General features: G+C 36.4%; 1 protein-coding gene across 3 annotated transcripts in view; it reads left to right on the forward strand.

Moving 5' to 3' along the window:
• LOC100892788 (leucine-rich repeat serine/threonine-protein kinase 1) overlaps positions 1 to 20,964 on the forward strand; it is a 57,781-nt gene that overhangs the window by 28,619 nt on the left and 8,198 nt on the right. The window contains exons 1-12 of one of the 3 annotated variants that reach the window (XM_030976556.1): positions 289 to 508; positions 4,505 to 4,659; positions 10,348 to 10,586; positions 11,236 to 11,375; positions 12,137 to 12,303; positions 13,556 to 13,839; positions 14,860 to 15,180; positions 16,179 to 16,395; positions 17,180 to 17,338; positions 18,410 to 18,592; positions 19,565 to 19,840; positions 20,516 to 20,681. In XM_030976556.1, the coding sequence (XP_030832416.1) occupies positions 4,576 to 4,659; positions 10,348 to 10,586; positions 11,236 to 11,375; positions 12,137 to 12,303; positions 13,556 to 13,839; positions 14,860 to 15,180; positions 16,179 to 16,395; positions 17,180 to 17,338; positions 18,410 to 18,592; positions 19,565 to 19,840; positions 20,516 to 20,681 (2,236 nt within the window). In that variant the 5' untranslated portion in view covers positions 289 to 508; positions 4,505 to 4,575. Of the gene's footprint in view, positions 1 to 288; positions 509 to 3,246; positions 3,834 to 4,504; positions 4,660 to 10,347; positions 10,587 to 11,235; positions 11,376 to 12,136; positions 12,304 to 13,555; positions 13,840 to 14,859; positions 15,181 to 16,178; positions 16,396 to 17,179; positions 17,339 to 18,409; positions 18,593 to 19,564; positions 19,841 to 20,515; positions 20,682 to 20,964 lie in introns of those variants that run through there. The other 2 variants (XM_030976555.1, XM_030976554.1) reach the window with 2 other exon arrangements.

Consider the following 20,964-nt stretch of genomic DNA (forward strand, 5'->3'; position numbering starts at 1 on the left):
TTAAACATGTATCTTAACATCCTGACATATCTAACTTTCTAACTATAATTATTTCATGGATTTGGGGGCAAGGATGTATTCTAAAAGTTCTCCTTTAATTGCTCTTCTCATTAGGATTAACTACATGGTCCCTGTCCTGTTTATGATAGATCTACAGTATATGAAGTATCCTAACATGTCATCTACACTCCCCCACAATACAGTCAGTCCTGGCAATACTTCCTGTGTGTGGACTTCCTTTTTACCTTTCATTCAATCACACCACTTCCAAATAACTCCAACTCATTGTTTTAAATCAGGATTGATGACACCACACTATGGCTCTCCTACTCAAATCTGTATTTCTGGTTTCAGTTATTTTTGTCATAGCTGAATACCTTACCATACAATGATCAATATACCACAGAGGACAACAGTGTACAGTACACTTGTTTGATTACTAGATTTGGTTGGAATTATAACAAGGTAGAACCACAGAATGAACTGCATTAATTGCTGCAACTACATTGTAAGTAAATTACATTTTATTTGATTATGATCAAAGTGAAGTACTTTTAATTTGGCTATATATTCAAACTGCTTTCTATTTAGGTATTGATGTTGTTTAGGGTTTATTTTGTATTTGATAGATCTGTTAGAAAGGGAAATATACCAGTAGATATTGCGTTCATTGAATATGGCTTTGAGACTTATCCAGAAGACTACCAGTATAGGAAAATGACTAAGTAATGACTAACTTATGCAAGGCTAATATAGTAGGACCAAAACATCGAGAGAACTATGCTATTATTTCTTTTGATTTCATTGTACTATGATAAATTATTATTATTATTCTTTTCTTTACAACTCTGTTAATTACCCATGGATTACCATGAGTTCATTCTGACATAGCAACACCCTGAAGTACACTCCAGCTGAGAGGGAGGACTGGGATTAAAATGAGTTTTGATCCTCCGAGGGGAGAAATATTTGCCCCCTTGTTGGCCCTCTGCTTCCAGGGTTGTGATCATGATTGGAGCTGAGGGAATGCTCTCTCACTCTTCACATATCATTCATGCACATACTCTTATTAATGGTGACATTCGCTTGGTGTTTATGTTCATGTGCTGAATTTCCTTGGGGATGTAGCATCTAATGAACTCTCTTCCCTGCCCTGAAAGACATACTACATTTGAGTCGAGTTGAAGAACAGATGAACATCCTCTACCGGATCAATTCTGTCTTTCCTGGGCTGGAGAATGCTTCCCATTGAATTGGAACATTATTACTGCAAACCTTGTAATGGACTTTTATTTATGGTAAAGTGTTCATTTTAATCTGGTATTGGACACGGTTTTGGTGAAGGCCGGATTCCTTCATGCATGCGCCTATAATAAGAGCTTCAGACTATATAGTGGTGCTCGTGAAAGTTATACTGATGGCGAATTATTTCCTCATGTCTTGCTTATCATGTGGTATTCTTACAAAGATGTATGGATATCCTTATTATCGGGCAAATATTCTGGATTTTCAATGAATGGAGACGGATATCGACTATGTTTATGTTAAGGTCAGTATGTACTATATAGGTGATTGCATGTAAGTTGCAGTTCTGTATTTAAGAATTGGTATATAATCAGGATTTGATTTCATTCTTTGTTTTTCTCTGTGGATTTGACTTTAAATTTAGTGCTTATTGCTAATGAACCATCAAAGCCCATGATTTGATCTTATTTCTGTATAAAGAGTGTAACAGTATATAGTGGTTCATTCATTTGAGGGTGTTGAGGTTCAAATCCCACCCTAGCACCAATATCCTTGGGCAAGCTTACATTTGTCTCACATGACTTGGGTATAATGACCACCTAGTAGAATGAAATTACTTGCTTGTCATTGTAAAAGCAACCATGCTAAAGCTGGGATAATCTCGGAGCACCGGATCATAGCTTTACGAGAATTTACAGTACCCGGTACTTGTAATTTGATTCTCTACAATAACACAATAATAGTCATAATAACAATAATCTTTTAAAAGGATCCGGTAACTTTGTCTCAGATTCTGAAACAAAATTCAGGATTTAGCTCATGATGCAATGATAATTATAAACCTTTAGGTCAGTCAGGAACCCCATGACTTTTACAAGCCGATCGCCTGTCTGCTTATCAAGATATATATGATTGGAATTACAAATTTTGAAAACCGTTCGCCTGACGGTTTTCATAACACTACAGTCTTTTGGGGAAAACGATTATGGTAAAACCGGTCACTCAAAGATTTTTACTTTTTTGAAGCACTTCTTGATCATTTTGAAGCGCAATTTTTTTAGGGCTTCAATATTACACCATATCACAGACACTGATAACACGTAGGGCCGTGTATCTCAGATTTAACATTGTTAAACGATCCCTTTAAAGTCCACTCCAAATTTTATTTAGTTAAACCGAAAATGGAAATTATTTTTGCCCAATTGATCGTGATCCCGGCAGCCACTGAGCAGCGCCAGATCGACGTGGCTCTATCCCTTATTTTTTAACGCCAAACAAGGTACATGTACATGTAGCAGCAACTCCCGTCTTTTAACGTCTTTTGGTATGACGTGGCTGGGGTTCTAACCCACGACCATGTCATCTGAATGAATAAGGATCTACGTGGGGCCGTGGGCAACAAAGGAATATTTACAATACTTGTAATTTTCAATTAGAGCTCTAATAAATTAATAAAAAATTAGCACTAAAGATGCTATGATAGCAGAACATATGAATTTACACACCTTTGTGCTACTTTTGAAATTTTTAGATCTTTGAAATAAAGAAGAAATTAAATGAATAAATAAATTGTACTCTTGAAGACAAAACCCCAAAATGCAACCCTTCTTACATTCATCTGTCCTTTGTGCTCTTTAAAGACCTAAGTTTAATATTTTGTGGGTCATGACGTACACCCAGTTAAAGGATGCAAACTGATTGTGGAAGTACAAATTTCTTCAATCTTTACAATCATAAACATGTAGACTATGCCCAAGTAAAAAAAAACAAGTAATTGGACTGGATTTCTGGGCAAATCAAAACATATCCTACCCCCATCCTAGAAGTGAATGGTAAACACTTAGACCCTTTATGGGAGTTCCCTGTAACAATTATCAGGGAGTTCCCCTTAAGAATTCATTATGACCATAGGATAAGCTTATTATAGAAGTGAGAGATTCCTGTTGTGCTGCTAATTGTTCTCCTTCCTTTATTGTTTCTAACGAGCAGGTTGATGATCGCACTTGAGTCGTTAGAGCTCAAGTTGAATACTTCTTCTATTCTTCATCTAGACAAGTATCACTTATCACATTGAAAGGAACTACAGTGTACATGAATTCAAACCTTGAGGCTATTATTTCCATAATCTAAGGCCTTGATTGTATTCTACCAACTTAATTGTCCAGAGAAGTGCTGCCATTGATACTGGCTGATGGAGTTCATAGAATGATTGTTGGAAACTCCTCATGTGGTGTCATTCATTACATGCATGAACGTCCAACTGGCTTGTTTTGCTTTTGTTGACATGTATAGGAACTTAGTAACGATTTGATTCAGGATTTCAGGCATGGGAGCACAAATTTTTCTGTAAAGTATGTTGTTTGGTTGTGCGTTTTGATCACATCCGCATGATTTAGAAGAGAAGCAGGGTGAATTGCTGTGAACTTAATTGCTCAACACTATTCTAACTCAAGGTTTCCTTTGATTTTTTGGAATGCTACACATATATTGGTCGTTCTGCAGAGAGTCATGTGTGGATGCATTATTTGGTTCTAGAGATCAACTGATTGACCTGCTTCAGTACTAAGTCAACATGGAACACATAGAAGGTGCTGATTTTTATATCAAATTAATGAAGAATGCTTGTCACAGAATTTAGGGTCTTTTGTTGTACAAAAACTATATTTGTGGATGATCATTTGAAGAAGCTGTTCATTATAATGTATATAATATGGTAGCTTGGTGGAATGTGTAGTGTCAAAGAATATGATACACCTACAGCTGTAGAAGGCTAGAACGTAAAAGCAGGAATTGCTGGGGATGTTTGTGCATCTAAAAGTGTATGATAGTTTGGGATATTCCCAGCCTAACCAAGGTAGTAGATCTAGATCTAATATTTGCAATAAAATTGTGATTTGTAACAATCCCATTTATGTTTGTGGCATGTACAGTATTTATCATGACAATTGGCTATAAGTTTCATTTAGTCCATTATGGTGTACGCTCTCAAGTCACACTATATGCAGCACTTTGTACGATAGGAAAACACATTATAGACCTAATTCAAGTTTGTTTTAAGGGTTACTCTCTTTTTACTTTAGACTTCAATATTGAGTATAGTGAACAATTTTGCATTCTATTTGGAGCCAGAAGGGCAGCCTTTCTGTGTTAATGCTTTTCTGGCTCTCAGCAGACAATAGAAAATGATTGATATTGATATACATTGTACATGTATATACATGTACCTTAATCGTGTCTTCTTTTACTTGATGTGGTTTAGGTGAGCATTACAGCGTAGCAGCAGACCTGATTGAGAGAGGTTTAGTCAGCATTGATGAAGCAGCAGCCAATATGCTGGGTGCTGATATCTTGCCACTTCTCGAGATATGGGTTGAACCTGATGACTCCAGCACTAATAACAACAACAACAAAAAGGTAGGAAAACTGTTACATAACTTAAAGGGAGATTAAAGGAAGAGGATCGTCAGTTTTCATGTGCAGAAGGCCATAATTGGCCGACACCAGACTAGGTGGAAATACCATTAATGGGTGTACATGTCTCTCACACAGCAAATCCGTAGTCCCATCAAGAAATACCCCCTAGTCTCTCGGAGAGTCTTCGGGTGAGGGAAATGTAAAATAACGACTTTACGATATGGATGAAAGGGTGGGAAAGACAGAGCATTACGTAAAGCCTGTTGGTCATAAAATAAAGGCCAATCCTGGTGATTGACAACATCTGTTATTGGGTTAACACCCAAATGGTGTCGAATTCCCCATGAGAGCCCAATTCTTTGCATCTTTATAGTATTTTTACATTATGCAATTATTCACATTGAAGTAATATCATCATCTGTTGAGAGCAAGAAGGCTGGTAGCTCATATACTTTTGCACAGAGTTAAAGACCCTCTGCACTAGTTTGGCAAGGAGGGATTATACCTCCCTGCATGGTCACTGACAGGTGGTTACTGAGTATCTCATCAAATCAGCTCTCAATTAAGAAAAAGGGGACCATAATTAGGGACCAATGGTCACCGATTAGGCATCGTTTGCTATATAGAGGGCGCAAGTAGCTATATGTAGTGCAGTGGGGCTTTAAAACACTTCTGGCTCTGTACAGATGTAATGCAATCAATTCTGATGTTGGTTTACGTGTATTCTCCTCACAATGTAGGATTGCCACTACATTTACAGTTATATGACACAATATTTTTAATTTTTTTTTATTGCTTAGTCTTTTTCATTATTAGCAAAAGCAATGTGCTGTTTTTGGTTAGACGGCTCAAAATCTTTCAGTTTACAGTGCCATAGCTACACTTGGCTTAGTTTAGTGATTCCATTCCTACCTAGAAAATCACACCAGCAGCAAAAATAAAAGTATTATGAAAGGCAGAGAGAGAGAGAGAGGGAAGTGGATATGACTTTGGAAGTGACTTATCATGTGATCTATTTGGAGGAGTATTTTGATTACCTTGAGTTGGCATGGGCTTCAATGAAGCGAAAGGAGAATGCTTCCATGTACGAAATTTTCAAAAAAGGAAATATCTTGCTTTAACAGTAATTTCATGCGCTGTATTAAAACCCATACATTGTATGATGTGAACATTTTGTGAATTAGATAAAGATGGCAGTTTTCATCATAGCAAGAAAATTTAAGTAGTAAGGGTTTAAAGAGTAATGAAGGGGGAAATTATTTTCATATCAAGACTTGCATGGTAGTTAATTCAGAGGTTCATTGACCACTAAGTTGTGTAGTTGCGCATGTATGTACCTGTATATTCTGCAGTAATTAATTATTTGATCTTGTGAACTGGGTAAGAAATTTCATACACTTCTCGAATATGTATTAAAATAGAGATTTTTAGGAAATAGGCAACTTTTAATTTCTTTAATGTCATATTTCACTGGTCTGTTTTTTTGATTTTCTGCTTTCTTTTAGAGTAGTGTAAGGTTGGATTTCCCTTTAATGACTGTTTACTATTCATTGTAACTAGTAACATATATGCAGCAAAATTTTGTGACTTGCCCAAATATGAACATGGCTCAGTGTTTCCTGGTTCCATGTTTATACAAACATGTAATTTGAACGTGATTGAGAAAGAGTGGGGAGAAAGTGGGAGAGAGAGGGGGTAGAAGGGTAGATAGGGAGAAGAGAGAGCGAGTGAGAGAGAGAGAGAGAGGAGTAGAAGGGTAGATAGGGAGAGCAAGAGTGAGAGAGCAAGAGAGAGGGGTAGATGGAGAGAAGAGAGAGCAAGTGAGAGAGAGGGGGGTAGAAGGGTAGATAGGGAGCGCAAGAGTGAGAGAGCAAGAGAGAGGGGTAGATGGAGAGAAGAGAGAGCAAGTGAGAGAGAGAGAGAGAGAGAGAGGGGTAGAAGGGTAGATAGGGAGAGCGAGAGTGAGAGAGCAAGAGAGAGGGGTAGATGGAGAGAAGAGAGAGCAAGTGAGAGACAGAGGAGTAGAAGGGTAGATAGGGAGCGCAAGAGTGAGAGAGCAAGAGAGAGAGGGGTAGATGGAGAGAAGAGAGAGCAAGTGAGAGAGAGAGAGGAGTAGAAGGGTAGATAGGGAGAGCGAGAGTGAGAGAGCACGAAAGAGAGGGGTAGAAAGGTAGATAGAGAGAGCAAGAGAGAGAGAGAGAGAAAGCGAAAGAGAGCAAGACAGCAAGAGAAAGAGAGAGAAATGATGTGGGGGGGGGGGGGGGAGTAAAAGGGTAGATGGAAAGAGATGAGGGAGAGAGAGAGGGGGAACCTTTTTTCCCCTGAGAGGAAGAGAGGAAACATGAGCAATGAGTGTCAGGGGAATAGGGGGCATCATCAGTATATTTATATCTTACAAGTTGAACTTCATCCAAAATCAATTAGAATTCATGAACTAAATCAACTCCCCACCCCCCCCCCCCCAAAAAAAAAAGCCCCAACATAAAAAAAAAATAAGAAGCAGATAACCCGATGAGCAAGTATGATAGAAAGTGCATTTACACTGGTAGCTTTAGGTTGTGTACTAATGATGCAAATAGAAACTAGAATAGAAACCAGCTATAGTCAAACAAATTACACTAGTAATCCACAGTCAACACCAATAAATCCAATATTGACCTGTACTGCATTCTCAAAACTGTTCTTTTCTCCTGCCACATCATGTAGAGTATTAAAAGTGTTAAATATGTAGTGAAACAAGGTATGTGTAAATTGATGTAAGGATTGTGTGTTCACTGAGAAATGTGGCTGTATTTTATTTTCTTTAACACTATTTATTTTATGAATAATTTTAATATTTTGTCTTTGTTTACTTTTCCTCTCAGTTCCTGTTTGACTAATTTTGAAGAGTTATTTTTGCAAATCGTTTGTAAACTTGCTCAGGGAAAGATTTTCATAATGAGGGGTGGGGGTCATTCTGTTTTAAAGGAAAACTCAACCTTGATAGCAAACTACTCTAGAGAAAGGCAGATACATTGTAAATCAGAGAAGTAGACTGGTTAAAGTTGAATGAAATTGGGCAAAACATGACAAAGTTATGAATTTTTGTAAGTTGTAATCACTATAGGTATGGGCTCTTCAAATTGGCTGAATAGGTAATGTCTCTGTGACGTAGTGGCGGACAACTTTCCCATTTGTTCCAACACACAAAGCGACTAACATAACAATTTTTCAAAAATGTATGACTCGGGAGGGTCTATTCTCTTTAGAGGGCCTATAATGATATAATATCCATAATTAATTTAAAGATGAAGTTGAGTTCTGGTCATGTGATTGCATTGTGAAAGAAACGATGTGGAACCGACCAGAAAAGGTTGATCATCTAGCATATAAGAATTTGTGTGTATTGCAAGGTTCTGGAATCATCAAAATGATAAGAAATTTGGCCAAGTCTTGGTAAAGTTACAAACACTTGCACAGAAAGATGTATATGGGACTACACGAACACGTGGCGTAAAAAGCCGGCCCCCGATTTTTACGATGTTACATGCATATTTAGAATATGAAGGCATTTGAAGAGCCATGCTTTTCAGGGAACATGTCTTAACTGATGTTCTTCCACACTTGCATAATAAGAATGAGTAATGCTCACAAATTATTTTTCACCTCTTCCCAGAACTCAACCTTCTCTTTAAGTAGTGCCCAAACGAAGATGGCACTTAGGAGAAAAACAGATTTTATTTGTGTTTTTGTACGTGTACGCCAAACGGGAGAGTTATCCGCAGGTACATGTCTGTCACAATCCACTGACCAAACTGCCAATTTAAGATATGCATCTAGACATAGTGATCTCATATTTCAACTATCGATATCTTTTATATTGGTCCAATTGATTTCAAAGTTTTGCCATTCTGTTTATCTTATTTTATGCTTTCATACAAGTTAGGAATTAACTTTTTACAAGGGTTGGACAGACCTGCCAACCAGTACGATCTAGTCGTTTTTTTTAAAAATAATTTTGTGTGTGCCATTTTCAATGGCAAAATACCCATTCTCTCCTGTAAGGTGTCCTACAAACATCTCACATCGTCAATTTGGGGATGTTCATTGGTTTATCGAACACAACAGTCGTGACGAAATCATGCATATTCAATCAATGATCCATAAAAAAAATTCTTCCTGTATGTACGAACTGTAAGAGGCATTGATCCGCGCAACAGTCCATGTTTATTTTTAAGAATACAACTTTTGTCAGTAGAATACAACTTTTGGGATTAAAGTATACAGTTTTTGAACTCCAGAGGTTAGCAGGTCTGGTTGGTTTGCCCTTTTAGTTCTAAAGCTTAAAGCTAAAGACCAGTTATGGTCATGCGATTGCATTGTGAAAGAAACATTGTGAAATCGATCAGAAAAGGTTGATCATCTAGCATAGATGTACTGCAAGGTTCTGGAATCATCAAAATGATAAGAAATTTGGCCAAGTCTTCATAAAGTTAGAATCACTGTACACAGAAAGATGTATATTGGACTACACACACGTGCGCGACACATGCATTTGTATCTCTCAATAGGCAAGAGATACACTAATTTACCAAATATATCAATTAGTAGGCGGTTTCCCGTCAACATTTTTATCATCATGTATTATTCAAAACATATTCTTTCACATGATTGATAATAAGAGCTTCCATTTCATTTTTTTGAAATTGGGGCGTTTCCAATACTGGTCTTTACCTTTAACACACATTTACCTGTGCATGTATCCAAATGTAGCTTTACGTTTATAGTGTTCAATGTTTTATCTTGTACATAGCATCAGATGGTTGCTAGAAAATCCTTCCCATAGAAGTCAAAATGTTCAAGTGTAGAATATTGTCTTTGGATCATTTATAAATATCGGTAGGCATATTAAGGTTGGAATCAATTCAGTAATTCAGTAATCCTTTCAACCCACAAATTTTTTTTTTTAAATTGTAACAGTGCAACAAGTTAAGTCAGTTAAAGGTCGGACCGAGGTATTACTTACCTTCACTTGTTTACTGGGAGTTGAAAAATGATAGCTATAAACAAACACTGCCATGGGTTGTGCAAACAGGGAAGTAATTATTGTTTTCATTGATTTATGCATGACTTCACGAATGTAAAATATGTATAATGGACGTGTACAGAATCCTAGATTATGGCAATACAACATATTCACTTTTTACAGCACCATCTATCGACATCACTGTTTGGTCAATTTCAAATGTACAGAGATTTGATGGGCCTAGTATATGTAAAAATGTGCCCTGATGCTAGAAGAATACCCTCTTTAATGGTCATTTCAGTCACTATTTGGACTAAAAAAATGTATTAATTTTTGTCAAAAATTAGGCAAAATTTTTATTCAAAATCTGGCTAAATTTTCAGCCAGAAAATGGATGGGTTTTGATATTTTATGGGTGAGGGTGGCCTGAAGCATAAACTATTGATGGAGGAGAACTAACATTTTGTTTTACCGTAGGTATTGTGAGAGAGTCGAGTTAGAGTAATATAATGAATTTTACCTTATTATAAGTACATACCGGTAATTATCATTTGAGTTCACTTCATAATGTGATTTGATAACTGTTTAAGAAATTTATTTGGATGGCAAATCTACAACCGTCATTCACTGCTTAGATTCAAATGAGGTATATATTTCAATCTACATTCTTGATCTCCTTACAGGAACTCATTGCAAATTGGCACCACAAGCAGCTCAATACCTTTGACCCATCATGGCTTCAGGGTTTTCAAGACTCAACCCATCAAGTCCTGTCAACCATCAATCTATCCCAGAATTCTCTCTTCTCTGTACCAGAGGGTCTCCTATGGGGTCTACAGAATCTACGTCGTCTCAACCTATCCCAGAATTCACTTCAGTTACTGCCGTCCCCCAAAAGCCATCGAAACTTGAGCGACTGTCGGTATGTTACGATTTCAGATTATTTTTTGCTTTATCAGTTGCCTTACATGATGCCTCAAACTAACTAAATGAAAACAATTTATTTCTGTAATTATAATATATACATGTATTTGATTGTTTATGTCTCACCTGAATATAAAGAAAGCAATGTACATGTATGCTGTAAGATAAGTTACCCACAGTCCATATAATTAAATTCCTCTCTCATGGACTGGATGTGTCAAATACCTTGCTGAAGGAAACAAGTACAGTTTCACCTGTATTGTTTTTTAACCCAGGACCTTCGGTTTCAAAGGCAACTGCTTTGTCCACTGAACCTCTGATGAGATATAAACAGTCTCTTAATTTTCACACAAGTATGAACTGGAACGCTCCCCACAGAGTGGAGAAAGTGCACTGTAATGTGCAGAATAGTAATTGAATCCAGTGACCAAGGTTACAGCGCTTTGGTCAGTTAATGAAAAAGCGCTATATAAGAAACTGGTATTATTATTATCATTATTGTTATTTGACATTTACCATTCTGCTAATGTCATTAATATCTTGGATATTCTTTATTCAAAGTGTTACAAAATCCAACATGCATTTGCATATCTGACGTTATTTATGAAATGATTTATATTGGCTATTATTGATTATGTCCTATACAGCCTACGGTCTTTAAGCCTGTATCAGAATGAACTGTTGTCTGTACCAGCTGAGCTGTTCATGTTAAAAGAATTAGAGTTCCTGTCCCTCGCCAGCAATGCAATGGAAGAGCTTATACAACCTGCCAAGGAATCCACACAAGGTAAGTACAGTGGAACCTGTATATAAAGACCACCCAAAGGAGACAAGAGAAGTGAGCTTTACATGTATGTACTGGTTCCTTCAATATGTGGTTCAATCTAAATCACATATCAGGGGAGGTGAAAATTGTGGTCTATATATACGCAGGGTTGCTAAAGTAAGTTTGATGGTATTATCTCTAAATCCAATGCCTGTAATATGCATGTAATGTACCAGTACATATTGCTTTATCTTTTGAAAATTGATCATTTTGAATAATTTCTTCTGTCAGTTTAAGTAGAATTTTGTAAATTTATTCAATACTTGTGAAAATTTCTTTTGATATCAAATTAAAATTTTGATAAGGAGAGGAAAATGGAATAAGCCTTTCCTATGCATAAAAATGTAGTCAAATCATGCTCTTACTGCATTTAATAAAAAAAAATGTGTTTAAGAAGTAAACATATTGGACTTGCAAGGCAAGAAGCTTTCTGACATTGGTAATGATATTATAGTTGTTCTGATAATTCCTTGACAGATCGGTATATAGAAAATTGCACACTATTATAACTGTGATAGGGTACGTGATTTCTTCATTCACATGACAAAAAGGATAATTGATGGATTGTACTAATACATCAATGATATGTATAAACATGAAATGTGTGAAATCCATTGATGTATTGAATGACTTTATTTGTGAGTGAGTAATCACATTTTGAGTCTGTCATAGATTTGTGATTTGATTCTGTATCATCAAATGTGTTTCCTCTTCCTTTGAAGATGAGATCCCAAGACAATGGAACTGCATGTCTCTCGTCAATCTGGATCTCTCCCAAAACAAACTGAGCTCTCTCCCGAGACAGATGGATGCTTGTACATCACTTATCACTATCAATCTATCAGAGAACTCTTTCAATGAGATACCAAGACCTTGGGCATGTCCACTGGTAAGTCTACACCCTCTCTCTCTCTCTCTCTCTCCCTCCCCTCCATCCCTCCCTCATTCCCTCCCTCCCTCCCTCTCTCTTTCTCCCTTTTTTTCTCTGTCTATCTCTGTCTATCTCTTTCTCTCTCTCTCTCTATCTCTCACTCTATATCTCTCTTCCTCTCTCTCTTTCTCACTCTCTCTCTACTATTTTTCTCTGTGTGTCTCTGTCTAATGTCCTGTCATTCTCCCTCTCTCTCTCTTTCTCTTTTGCTCTGTCTCCTACACTTCCTCTTACTCTTCCCTCTCTCTTTCTTTTACAAGAAGCTCTTAATTTGTAAATCTAACTATTATTCTCCCCCCTCTCTCTCTCTTACTAACCATGCATTGCAAGAAACTTTAGTTGCGATCAATTGCAAATTTGCAATTAATCGCAAGACTTGCGCTTGATTTTAGGGATTTGCAATTGATTGCAACTTTCTTGCAATGCCTCAAAAGTCTAATATGTGCTTAACAGGTTTTCAATGAGCTGGCATTTTAGCTTACGGTTCATTGTGACTTCACCAGCTGGATTGATGTGGTACTTGAAGTGCAACAAACAAATTACTCTGCTGAACTCAAATTTAGTTTGTTGCAAAATTATAACTTGACATTATGATTCTGTTCACACATGGCTCTCAAGGGATGACATCCGATTCTTTAAAATGGATTGTGTGGGTAGAGTGTGAATGAATCTATTGTGTGATACAGGATGATGCATGACAAAGATCAGACATCTCAGTTAGCACCAGTGATGGTGCCTGAGGCATGTTTTGAGTTTTGTTCATATCACTTAAATCTAGCCATGTCAGTGAGGTACTGCCAAATGCACAGCTTCCAATGTGGAAACCAATCAACAAGGACATCAAGAGAATGATAATCAGTCCAGATTTGTCGAAAGTAAACTAGAAAATTGTTTTTACTCAACCTGTTAGCAGTGCTGTCCATGTTCATTTCAATGCAGTAATGATCTGATTATAGATAAGTCACAATTAGGGGGGTCTAGTTGTATCAGAATTTTGAGCATGTGGTGTTTTACCACTGCTTCTTGTTAGGCCCAACAATATCCATGTTGTTTAATCAACATGTTATTAACCATGTTTTCTTCTGTTTATAATGATTATTATAATAGTTGGTTTTTGTATAGTGTTAATATGTCTGATGAAAGAGTTTACAATCCTGGCACGCCACAATTATTACATAATTAATTTAATTTGCTCACTTGACCCTTGCAGGAGATTCTGAACATATCTAAGAACATGGTCCAGTCCGCTTCAGGTGACCTACCTAAGTTCTGGCACCGTACTTTACGATTCCTCAACCTGAGCTACAACCGTCTGACAGAGATTCCTACTGCCATCTGTCAGTTGAGCAGTCTGTCTGAGTTGGATCTCTCTCATAATGTACTACGTTGCTTCCCATTACCGGGGACATGGAGCATACGCAAGCTTCAGCATCTTAACTTGGCTTACAATCAACTCATGCATAGAGAGGCACAACCACAGACCAAACAAGACAAGTGAGTTTGAATTTAAGAATGAAAATAGACTCATTTAAACAAATATAGAATGGTTTAAAAGGGAGTAAGATTTAGTATTGATGATTTGATGTTGATACAGACTCAGACCACCTTATATGTATGTTTGAAAAATATATACAAAATTAAAAAAACGTCTTTAGGATAAGAATAAAATACAAAAACCAAGGGCTTTTCAATATTATATGTTCATTTGGCAATCTCTCAAAACAGGACAAGAAGAAATTGAACAGGCCACATGAAATGGCACAGCACATGATTGGGGTAAAATTACAATGTAGCTTCTGTCGAGTCTCATTGTACTGAGCAAATTGTTGATAAGGTCTGTGCAATCATGAAAGGCAATACCCATCCACATCATTTATTTTATTCATTTAATCGTTCTGGTATCCGACTTCGCCCCACTCCAACCCGCCTTTCATGATTCAGATATTCATTTGTACCCGACTCTGTTCATAAATTCAACTCACAGGTTAAACGTTAAACTTCTGCATCGGAAATTAATTAATACTGAAACTATTATGATTTGAAATACCAATAACCAATTAAGGCTTAATTTTGAAACTCCTGACTTGAAGTACCAATGACCATTTTTGTCGCTTCATTATCTTTCGCATGTATTTGTTCCTTTTTTCATCTATTTCTATAAACGTGATGTATTTATTTCTTGTAATTATGTATTTTCTTGAATATTACTGTAACGCCAGTGGAAACCAAATTTCTATGTAACTTGTTTGCAAAGACCAAATAAAATATCTTGTATCTTGTATCTGTCTTTTGATGGTGCATATTAAATGTACATTAATGATGAGTATTTTAATTTAGAAAAGGGCATTCTGTATTAAGAAAGTAGTTTTCACAAATTTCTGTAATGAACGATACAGCATTCCTTGTATTTTTGATCATACAAAAAAGCATAGATTTGCAATTTTAAGGTATCAGTAGTAATATGAGAATGACAAGATCCATTAAATATCTCCTGCATTACATCCATCCAACTAGTCCTAAAACCTCTCCTGTGAAGAAGAAGAACACTCCTCCTACATCACCGACCAGTCAACCAAGACAGGGTGTGGCCAACTTTTATGCCAAGCTACGAGCTCAGAGGTCGCCCGCCAAGATCATTGATGCTAACAGCAGGAGTACCTTCTATGCACATTCCCCCAATGGTGGCAGCAGTCATCCTGAACAATGGGAGAAGATTGAATTCCCAGAATGCTTTGCGCACAGTCTCTATGTTCTGAAGCTCTCCCACAATGCCCTAGAGGATGTGCCTCCGAGCGTTTGTAAGCTGGAGGCACTGTATGATCTAGATATCAGCTGGTGAGCAAATAGAGTAAAAGTGTTTTCTTGGGGTTTAGGAAAGGCAATTTGCATTATTTTACTGTCAAAGCGGTATCTTTAGCTTGTATGTAATGTTTGTGAATGTGCTATAAAATGCATTAAATCACAGATGATACAACACTTATTATTTGCAATTCACAACATTTTCTTGAAAATGAAAGTGGCTGTCAGTGACAAATCACAAAAGTTTCTTCGTTGCCAGAGTCTCTGGTTGTACAGTCAGTACAGTGCAGTATTCTTTGTAACAGTTACAACTGCAATAATATATTACCGTAATTAACGTTGTATAAACCGCCCTCGTGTATTAACAGCACCCCTCTTTTTTGCCCTTAATTTTTTTTTTTTGCCGACTCTGTCAGCAGCAAGCCAAGTCCGTGTTAAAAAAACCTATGCGAGAAGGCCTTTCATTTAACTGCGAGGTGCAGTTGAATAATGTAAATTAAAAAACAGAATAGGACCTAGGATCGAACCTTGTGATACGCCGTGTGTAGGAATTTATTATAAACTACATATTGAGATCTATCAGAAAGATTACTTTCAAACCAAGATGACAGACAAATTTGAGTGTTGTTCTAGTTTCCGAGTGGTGAGTTAACACACTGATTACTGAGCTGGAAGACATTGCCAGGCATAGTGCCAGGTGGAGGGGCATAAATCAAAACTTTTTTTTTTGTACTTGTGTATAAACCGCACCCCCGACTTTAAAAAATTTTCGGCGGCAAAAAAGTGTGGCTAATGCACCGTTAATTACGGTACATGTACATAAACTTTCTTTGATGTAGCATGTCCATATACATGTAGGTTAATTTGATATATATGTTCTCAAATAAAATACAAATTTAGTTTTCATTTTCAATTTAGATATATGTGCATATAACATTAAAGGCCTCGAAATCAAGTTGTATATGTTTCTGTACCACTTTTCAGCTCACCACCATTCATTGTTTTGTCTTGTTTTGATGTTACTTCTCAATTAGTAACCCTGATCTTCACAAGCTGCCCGAAGCTCTGAGCACTCTCAAGCATCTCTTCCATCTGAAGATAGAGGGCTTAGACATTAAGATTCCTTCAGATGTAAGTCAGCTGAGTCCACAGGAACGAAGCAAGACTGGTCAGATTCTCAAGATACTTCATGAGAAGCTTCTAGATAGTCAACCCTATCACAGCATGAAGCTTATGATAATGGGTCCAGCGGTAGGTTAATCTCTTTTTTTTTCTTTTTTAGCAGATGTTTCTGTTTTTATTGACAAATCATATTCAAAATATTCAAACAACAATCATAGTACAGTATATGAGAGAACTGATTTACATAACAAATGTGACAACTGAATTACAAAAGATCAAATAGATATCGTTGAAAATTTGAAAGTATGGAGGTAAATCAAAGAATCAAGATAAATACAGAGGCCAGCTACGTGTATCATAACTATCTTCATTGATAATTGGATTGAAATATCAGTTTTCTTGATATGGTTAAACAATTTAATCACCAATTGCTTTAGAGAATAAATGAGGAATTTGGACTACTTTTCATCATTATTGGGTATAATGTAGCTATACCAGTGACTACCGGTAAACACTTTATTGCTGACTGTTCTGTCCTATTTATTCAGAATAGCCTATGCTATTATTATTTAGTTCACTTCATATCTTAATTTAGTGTAAAATGTACTGTTGTACCTGACAAACATACATTTATAGCTTTATTTACAACCATAAACAGGGAATTAATTTTATTATCAATTAGCCCATATTAAATGGAAAGAAATGAAATGGGTGTACTGGTATTTAAAATAAATCCTTAAAAGATCTTACAGTGCATGTACATTTTCTAACTTGTTAAAATTTCCTTTAATCTTTAATTACATGTACTTGTTATATTTTCTTCACATAGATTTGTGTGTTTTGTTTCTTGGAAATATTATCTGTTCCATGCCTAATGCAATCCAATGTCTCTGTATCTCGATTGTGTTTACAGAAGAGTGGTAAGACAACATTACTAGGAAGCCTGATGACTGATACAGGTGGGCGTGTCTTAGATATGGCTCTGCATGTCACGGAATGGGAACTACAAGATCCAGTCATAGAAGGCAGAGGATGCAGTCTCACTCAGAAGGTCAAAGAAAAATTCTCAAAGGTAATTAGTATGAACTTTTTATACTTCGGAATGAATTTTTAAATTTCACATCATAAAATTGGTATGTCAGAAATATTTTTGCATAAAATTACAAACTGATCATGTACAGAAACGACTGTTTGTATATTGGAACCGCCTGTTAATGAAGCAGCCAGTCATGTCGTGTTAAAGTTCATTCTTTGATCCAAGTACATTGTATGCAGTTACGTAGATGATATATTGAATACTTTTTCAAGCTAACAATAGAAACACTTCATATACTGCTTCAGGATTGCTACAGGAAAATAGCAAATAAAGGCTACCGTAAATCTCTGTGTATAAGACACACCCCTATTTTGGGGGCGAAATCTTTTTTTGCGGACTCCGTAGGCAGCAAGCCAGATCCATGTTCAAAAACGCATGCGGGGAAGGACCTTTATTTTACCTTGAGGTGTAGTTGAAGGCGCCGATATGTTCTTGTGAACTTGTCACAAATAATAGTAACAATGTCATTTTTAAAACTAAAGATGACAGACAAATTTTCCTCTAAGTCCAAACAGAAATCCAGCCATACAGGTAGTGTTGTTGTATTTCGATCCTACACTTCGAAGCTGTGCAATCACTATAACCCAGATGGCAAAAAGTGAGAGTACATTACTGTTGCAACTTTGTAACCGGGATTATAGATTATATAATCTAGTACAGTTTTACAGTGCCACTTCACATAACTTCCTACAGTATCTTATTGTGACTGTATTGGTGCGAGTGGTGAGTCAACACATCTTGTATGACTGAGCTGGGAGACATTGCCATGCACAGTGCAGGTGGAGGGGGCATAAATCGACACTTACATTTTTTATTTTTTTTATTTTTGTTTGTTGTACCTGTGTATAAGACGCACCCCCGACTTTCAATTTTTTTCGGCGAGAAAAGAGTGGGTCTTATACATGGAGATTTACGGTTATATGTACTTCTGTTTTATCCTGGTGATTATCAACATGTACATTGTATATATTACGTTCAATTTATCGACAACTTTTAATAGCACAAATTTAATTGTTAGGACCAAACTGTTTTCTTTCTTGTTTACAGGAGAAGGAGATAGTGGAAGGGCCAGCAATCACATTCTTTTCTTGGGATATGAAAGGTGGTGATCTGTATGAGAATGTTCATCAGTGCTTTGTGACGGCTAAGACTCTCTATCTATTAGTATGGGATATGAGTGAAGGCATGGAAGGAGCTCATAAACTCTCCTCTCTTCTCCTCAATATTAGTGTAAGTAATGAGCGGTGAACTCTTCCGCTTTCATTCTGTTGGTATGTTGGTCTGGATTAGATTGTACTAATGTAATCATGAAAGTATTTACAAATCAAGCTTAGAGTTCTTTATAGGTCGTTGTCTTTAATAAAATAATTCAGATGATATTTCTTCATACTGTTATTCTAAATGGTCAAGAACAGCCACTCAGGTTTTATATGAAGACATGGGTTAGCTATACTTCATTAACTTTCCTTCAGTCTTCAATTACTTTAGTCCCTTAGGTTGAACTTCATGCTGTTAGTCTCACTAGTCTCTTAACTTTTGTTTTTTCGTAGGGACCCTGGGCCAATATTTGATTTAATACTTAAGTCAGAATTAGGAGTGTTTTGCTCAGATTTTGACTTAGATAAAATACTTAGCCAATTTTGGTATTCAGTTGATGCTTCTGGCTAAGTATTTTACCCTAAAATTTAAGACAGCTCCTTTACAGACTTAAGCCAATTATTTAGTAAGCATTGATTGACAGACTTATGGTTTTTATACATAGTCATCATAACCTGGGCACAATTATATTGGCGTGCATTCAATGCGTTACTTTTGATTGACCGTTTGATGTCAGAATGCCTATCAGTCAGTATTTTGCTGTAAATATGAGTTAAAACATTTTACTAGCTAAGCCAATTAGTGCTAAGTAAAAGTTCATTTATTTCAATCATAAAAATGGAATCAGTGTCAACTCATTGGAGGTAGGTAATCAATATTATAAGATTATGATTGTTTCATGTTACTTTTGTATATATATTATGTTATGGTTTTATGATTGAAATAAATGAACTGAACTGAACTGAACTGCTAAGTAAAATGTTAACTTAAACTAAGTATCGAATTGAATACCGGCCCTGGTCTCTTGATCATAAGCATGTTTTCAAGCGAGTCTTCTACCTACCTCCAATGAGTTGACACTGATTCCATTTTTATCCTATATAGTCAAGATCTTCAGACTTCGGTATTGTCATCGTTGGTACCCATCATGATGTGGTTCAGAATTCTCCTGTTGATATGATTGACCTACGGAGTCAGCTTGTTGAAATGCTGAATGTTGGACCAGGATTCCCACCGGTTGCAGGGATCGTGGAGGTAGATGCTAGAGGAAGTAAGAACAGTGGTATGGCTGAGCTGAAACGGGTCATCTATGAGACTGCGATGCAGATGAAGGTCCATCATAAGAGACCTGTATGTGTGGAGAAGCTTATTGGGAGAAAGGTAAAATTCCACTATGGTAACAATAATGATCTATTCTTTATTACAGATTAAACATTCATATCCTAAATTTTATAGATGCTGTGTATTCCAATCAAATGCATTATGCGACATGACCAAAAGATTTTTTTGATAACTTTATTTATGATTTTCAACTTCTTTTCATTTCAAACGCCTACATTCCAAATATTCTTTTCTATTACAGTATTAAGTGAAGCACCATGCTCATTCCCTTGACAATCTGTCTACCACCTAGATATAGATTAAACCAGTTGATACATAATGTGTGGATTATACCTTTGTAAATGGTTTGATATAAATGGATTTAAAGGTTGCTGCTACATCATGGATGCTACTTTTTACTACCTACATATGTTTATCAGTATAAGATTTAGTAGTAAGTAAATATAGACTGCCATCGTGAGGATATGTTACACAAAGAAAGCAATTCAACAAAACAATGTACAGGTACAGATATAATGAAACAGAAGAATCATGTTTATGAACCAATAGCTTAATTTTTTTATGTGCTACAGTACATAAATTGAGTGCATGCATTAACAAAATTGATGACTCTGTGGGTTATTGACTGCTTTTATGGGAAGACTTTTGTAGCTGTTATATCCTTCTGCAAGAAAGTGTGTATTATGAATAGAACTGAATGTTTTTACTCTCCAGGTTCCCCAGCCGTACTTCAATCTGAAGAAGCGTATTTCGCAGGAGGTTGAAGTGCGTCAGAAAGCAGACCCTCCTATTCTACCGATTATGACCGAGACTGAGCTAGCTCAGATAGTACAACTCATACCTGATAGTGGACTACATACACCTGAAGAACTACAGGAAGGTAAGTCTACAGTACTTCATTGTGAAGACTTTTCGAAGATTTAGGGTTTGATAGTTCATTGTTGACAAATTTACTTAAACTTCAAGTTCTACTTAAGAATTTGACTCCTACTATGGTAGGCAATTTATGCCCCTAAAGAGTCTTGAACCAGATGTAGAATTAGAGGCTATTTGTACACTGTACATGTATGTATAGTAGGATTGAATGTATATATGTATAACTGTGTCGTCAAATTGCTAATTATTGAAGTGACCAAAAAAAATCTTTCTTCTTATTTGTCCAT

This window comes from Strongylocentrotus purpuratus, unplaced genomic scaffold (genome assembly GCF_000002235.5).
Source record: "Strongylocentrotus purpuratus isolate Spur 01 unplaced genomic scaffold, Spur_5.0 spur5_scaffold_9, whole genome shotgun sequence".
In the NCBI taxonomy this organism is placed as follows: domain Eukaryota; kingdom Metazoa; phylum Echinodermata; class Echinoidea; order Camarodonta; family Strongylocentrotidae; genus Strongylocentrotus; species Strongylocentrotus purpuratus.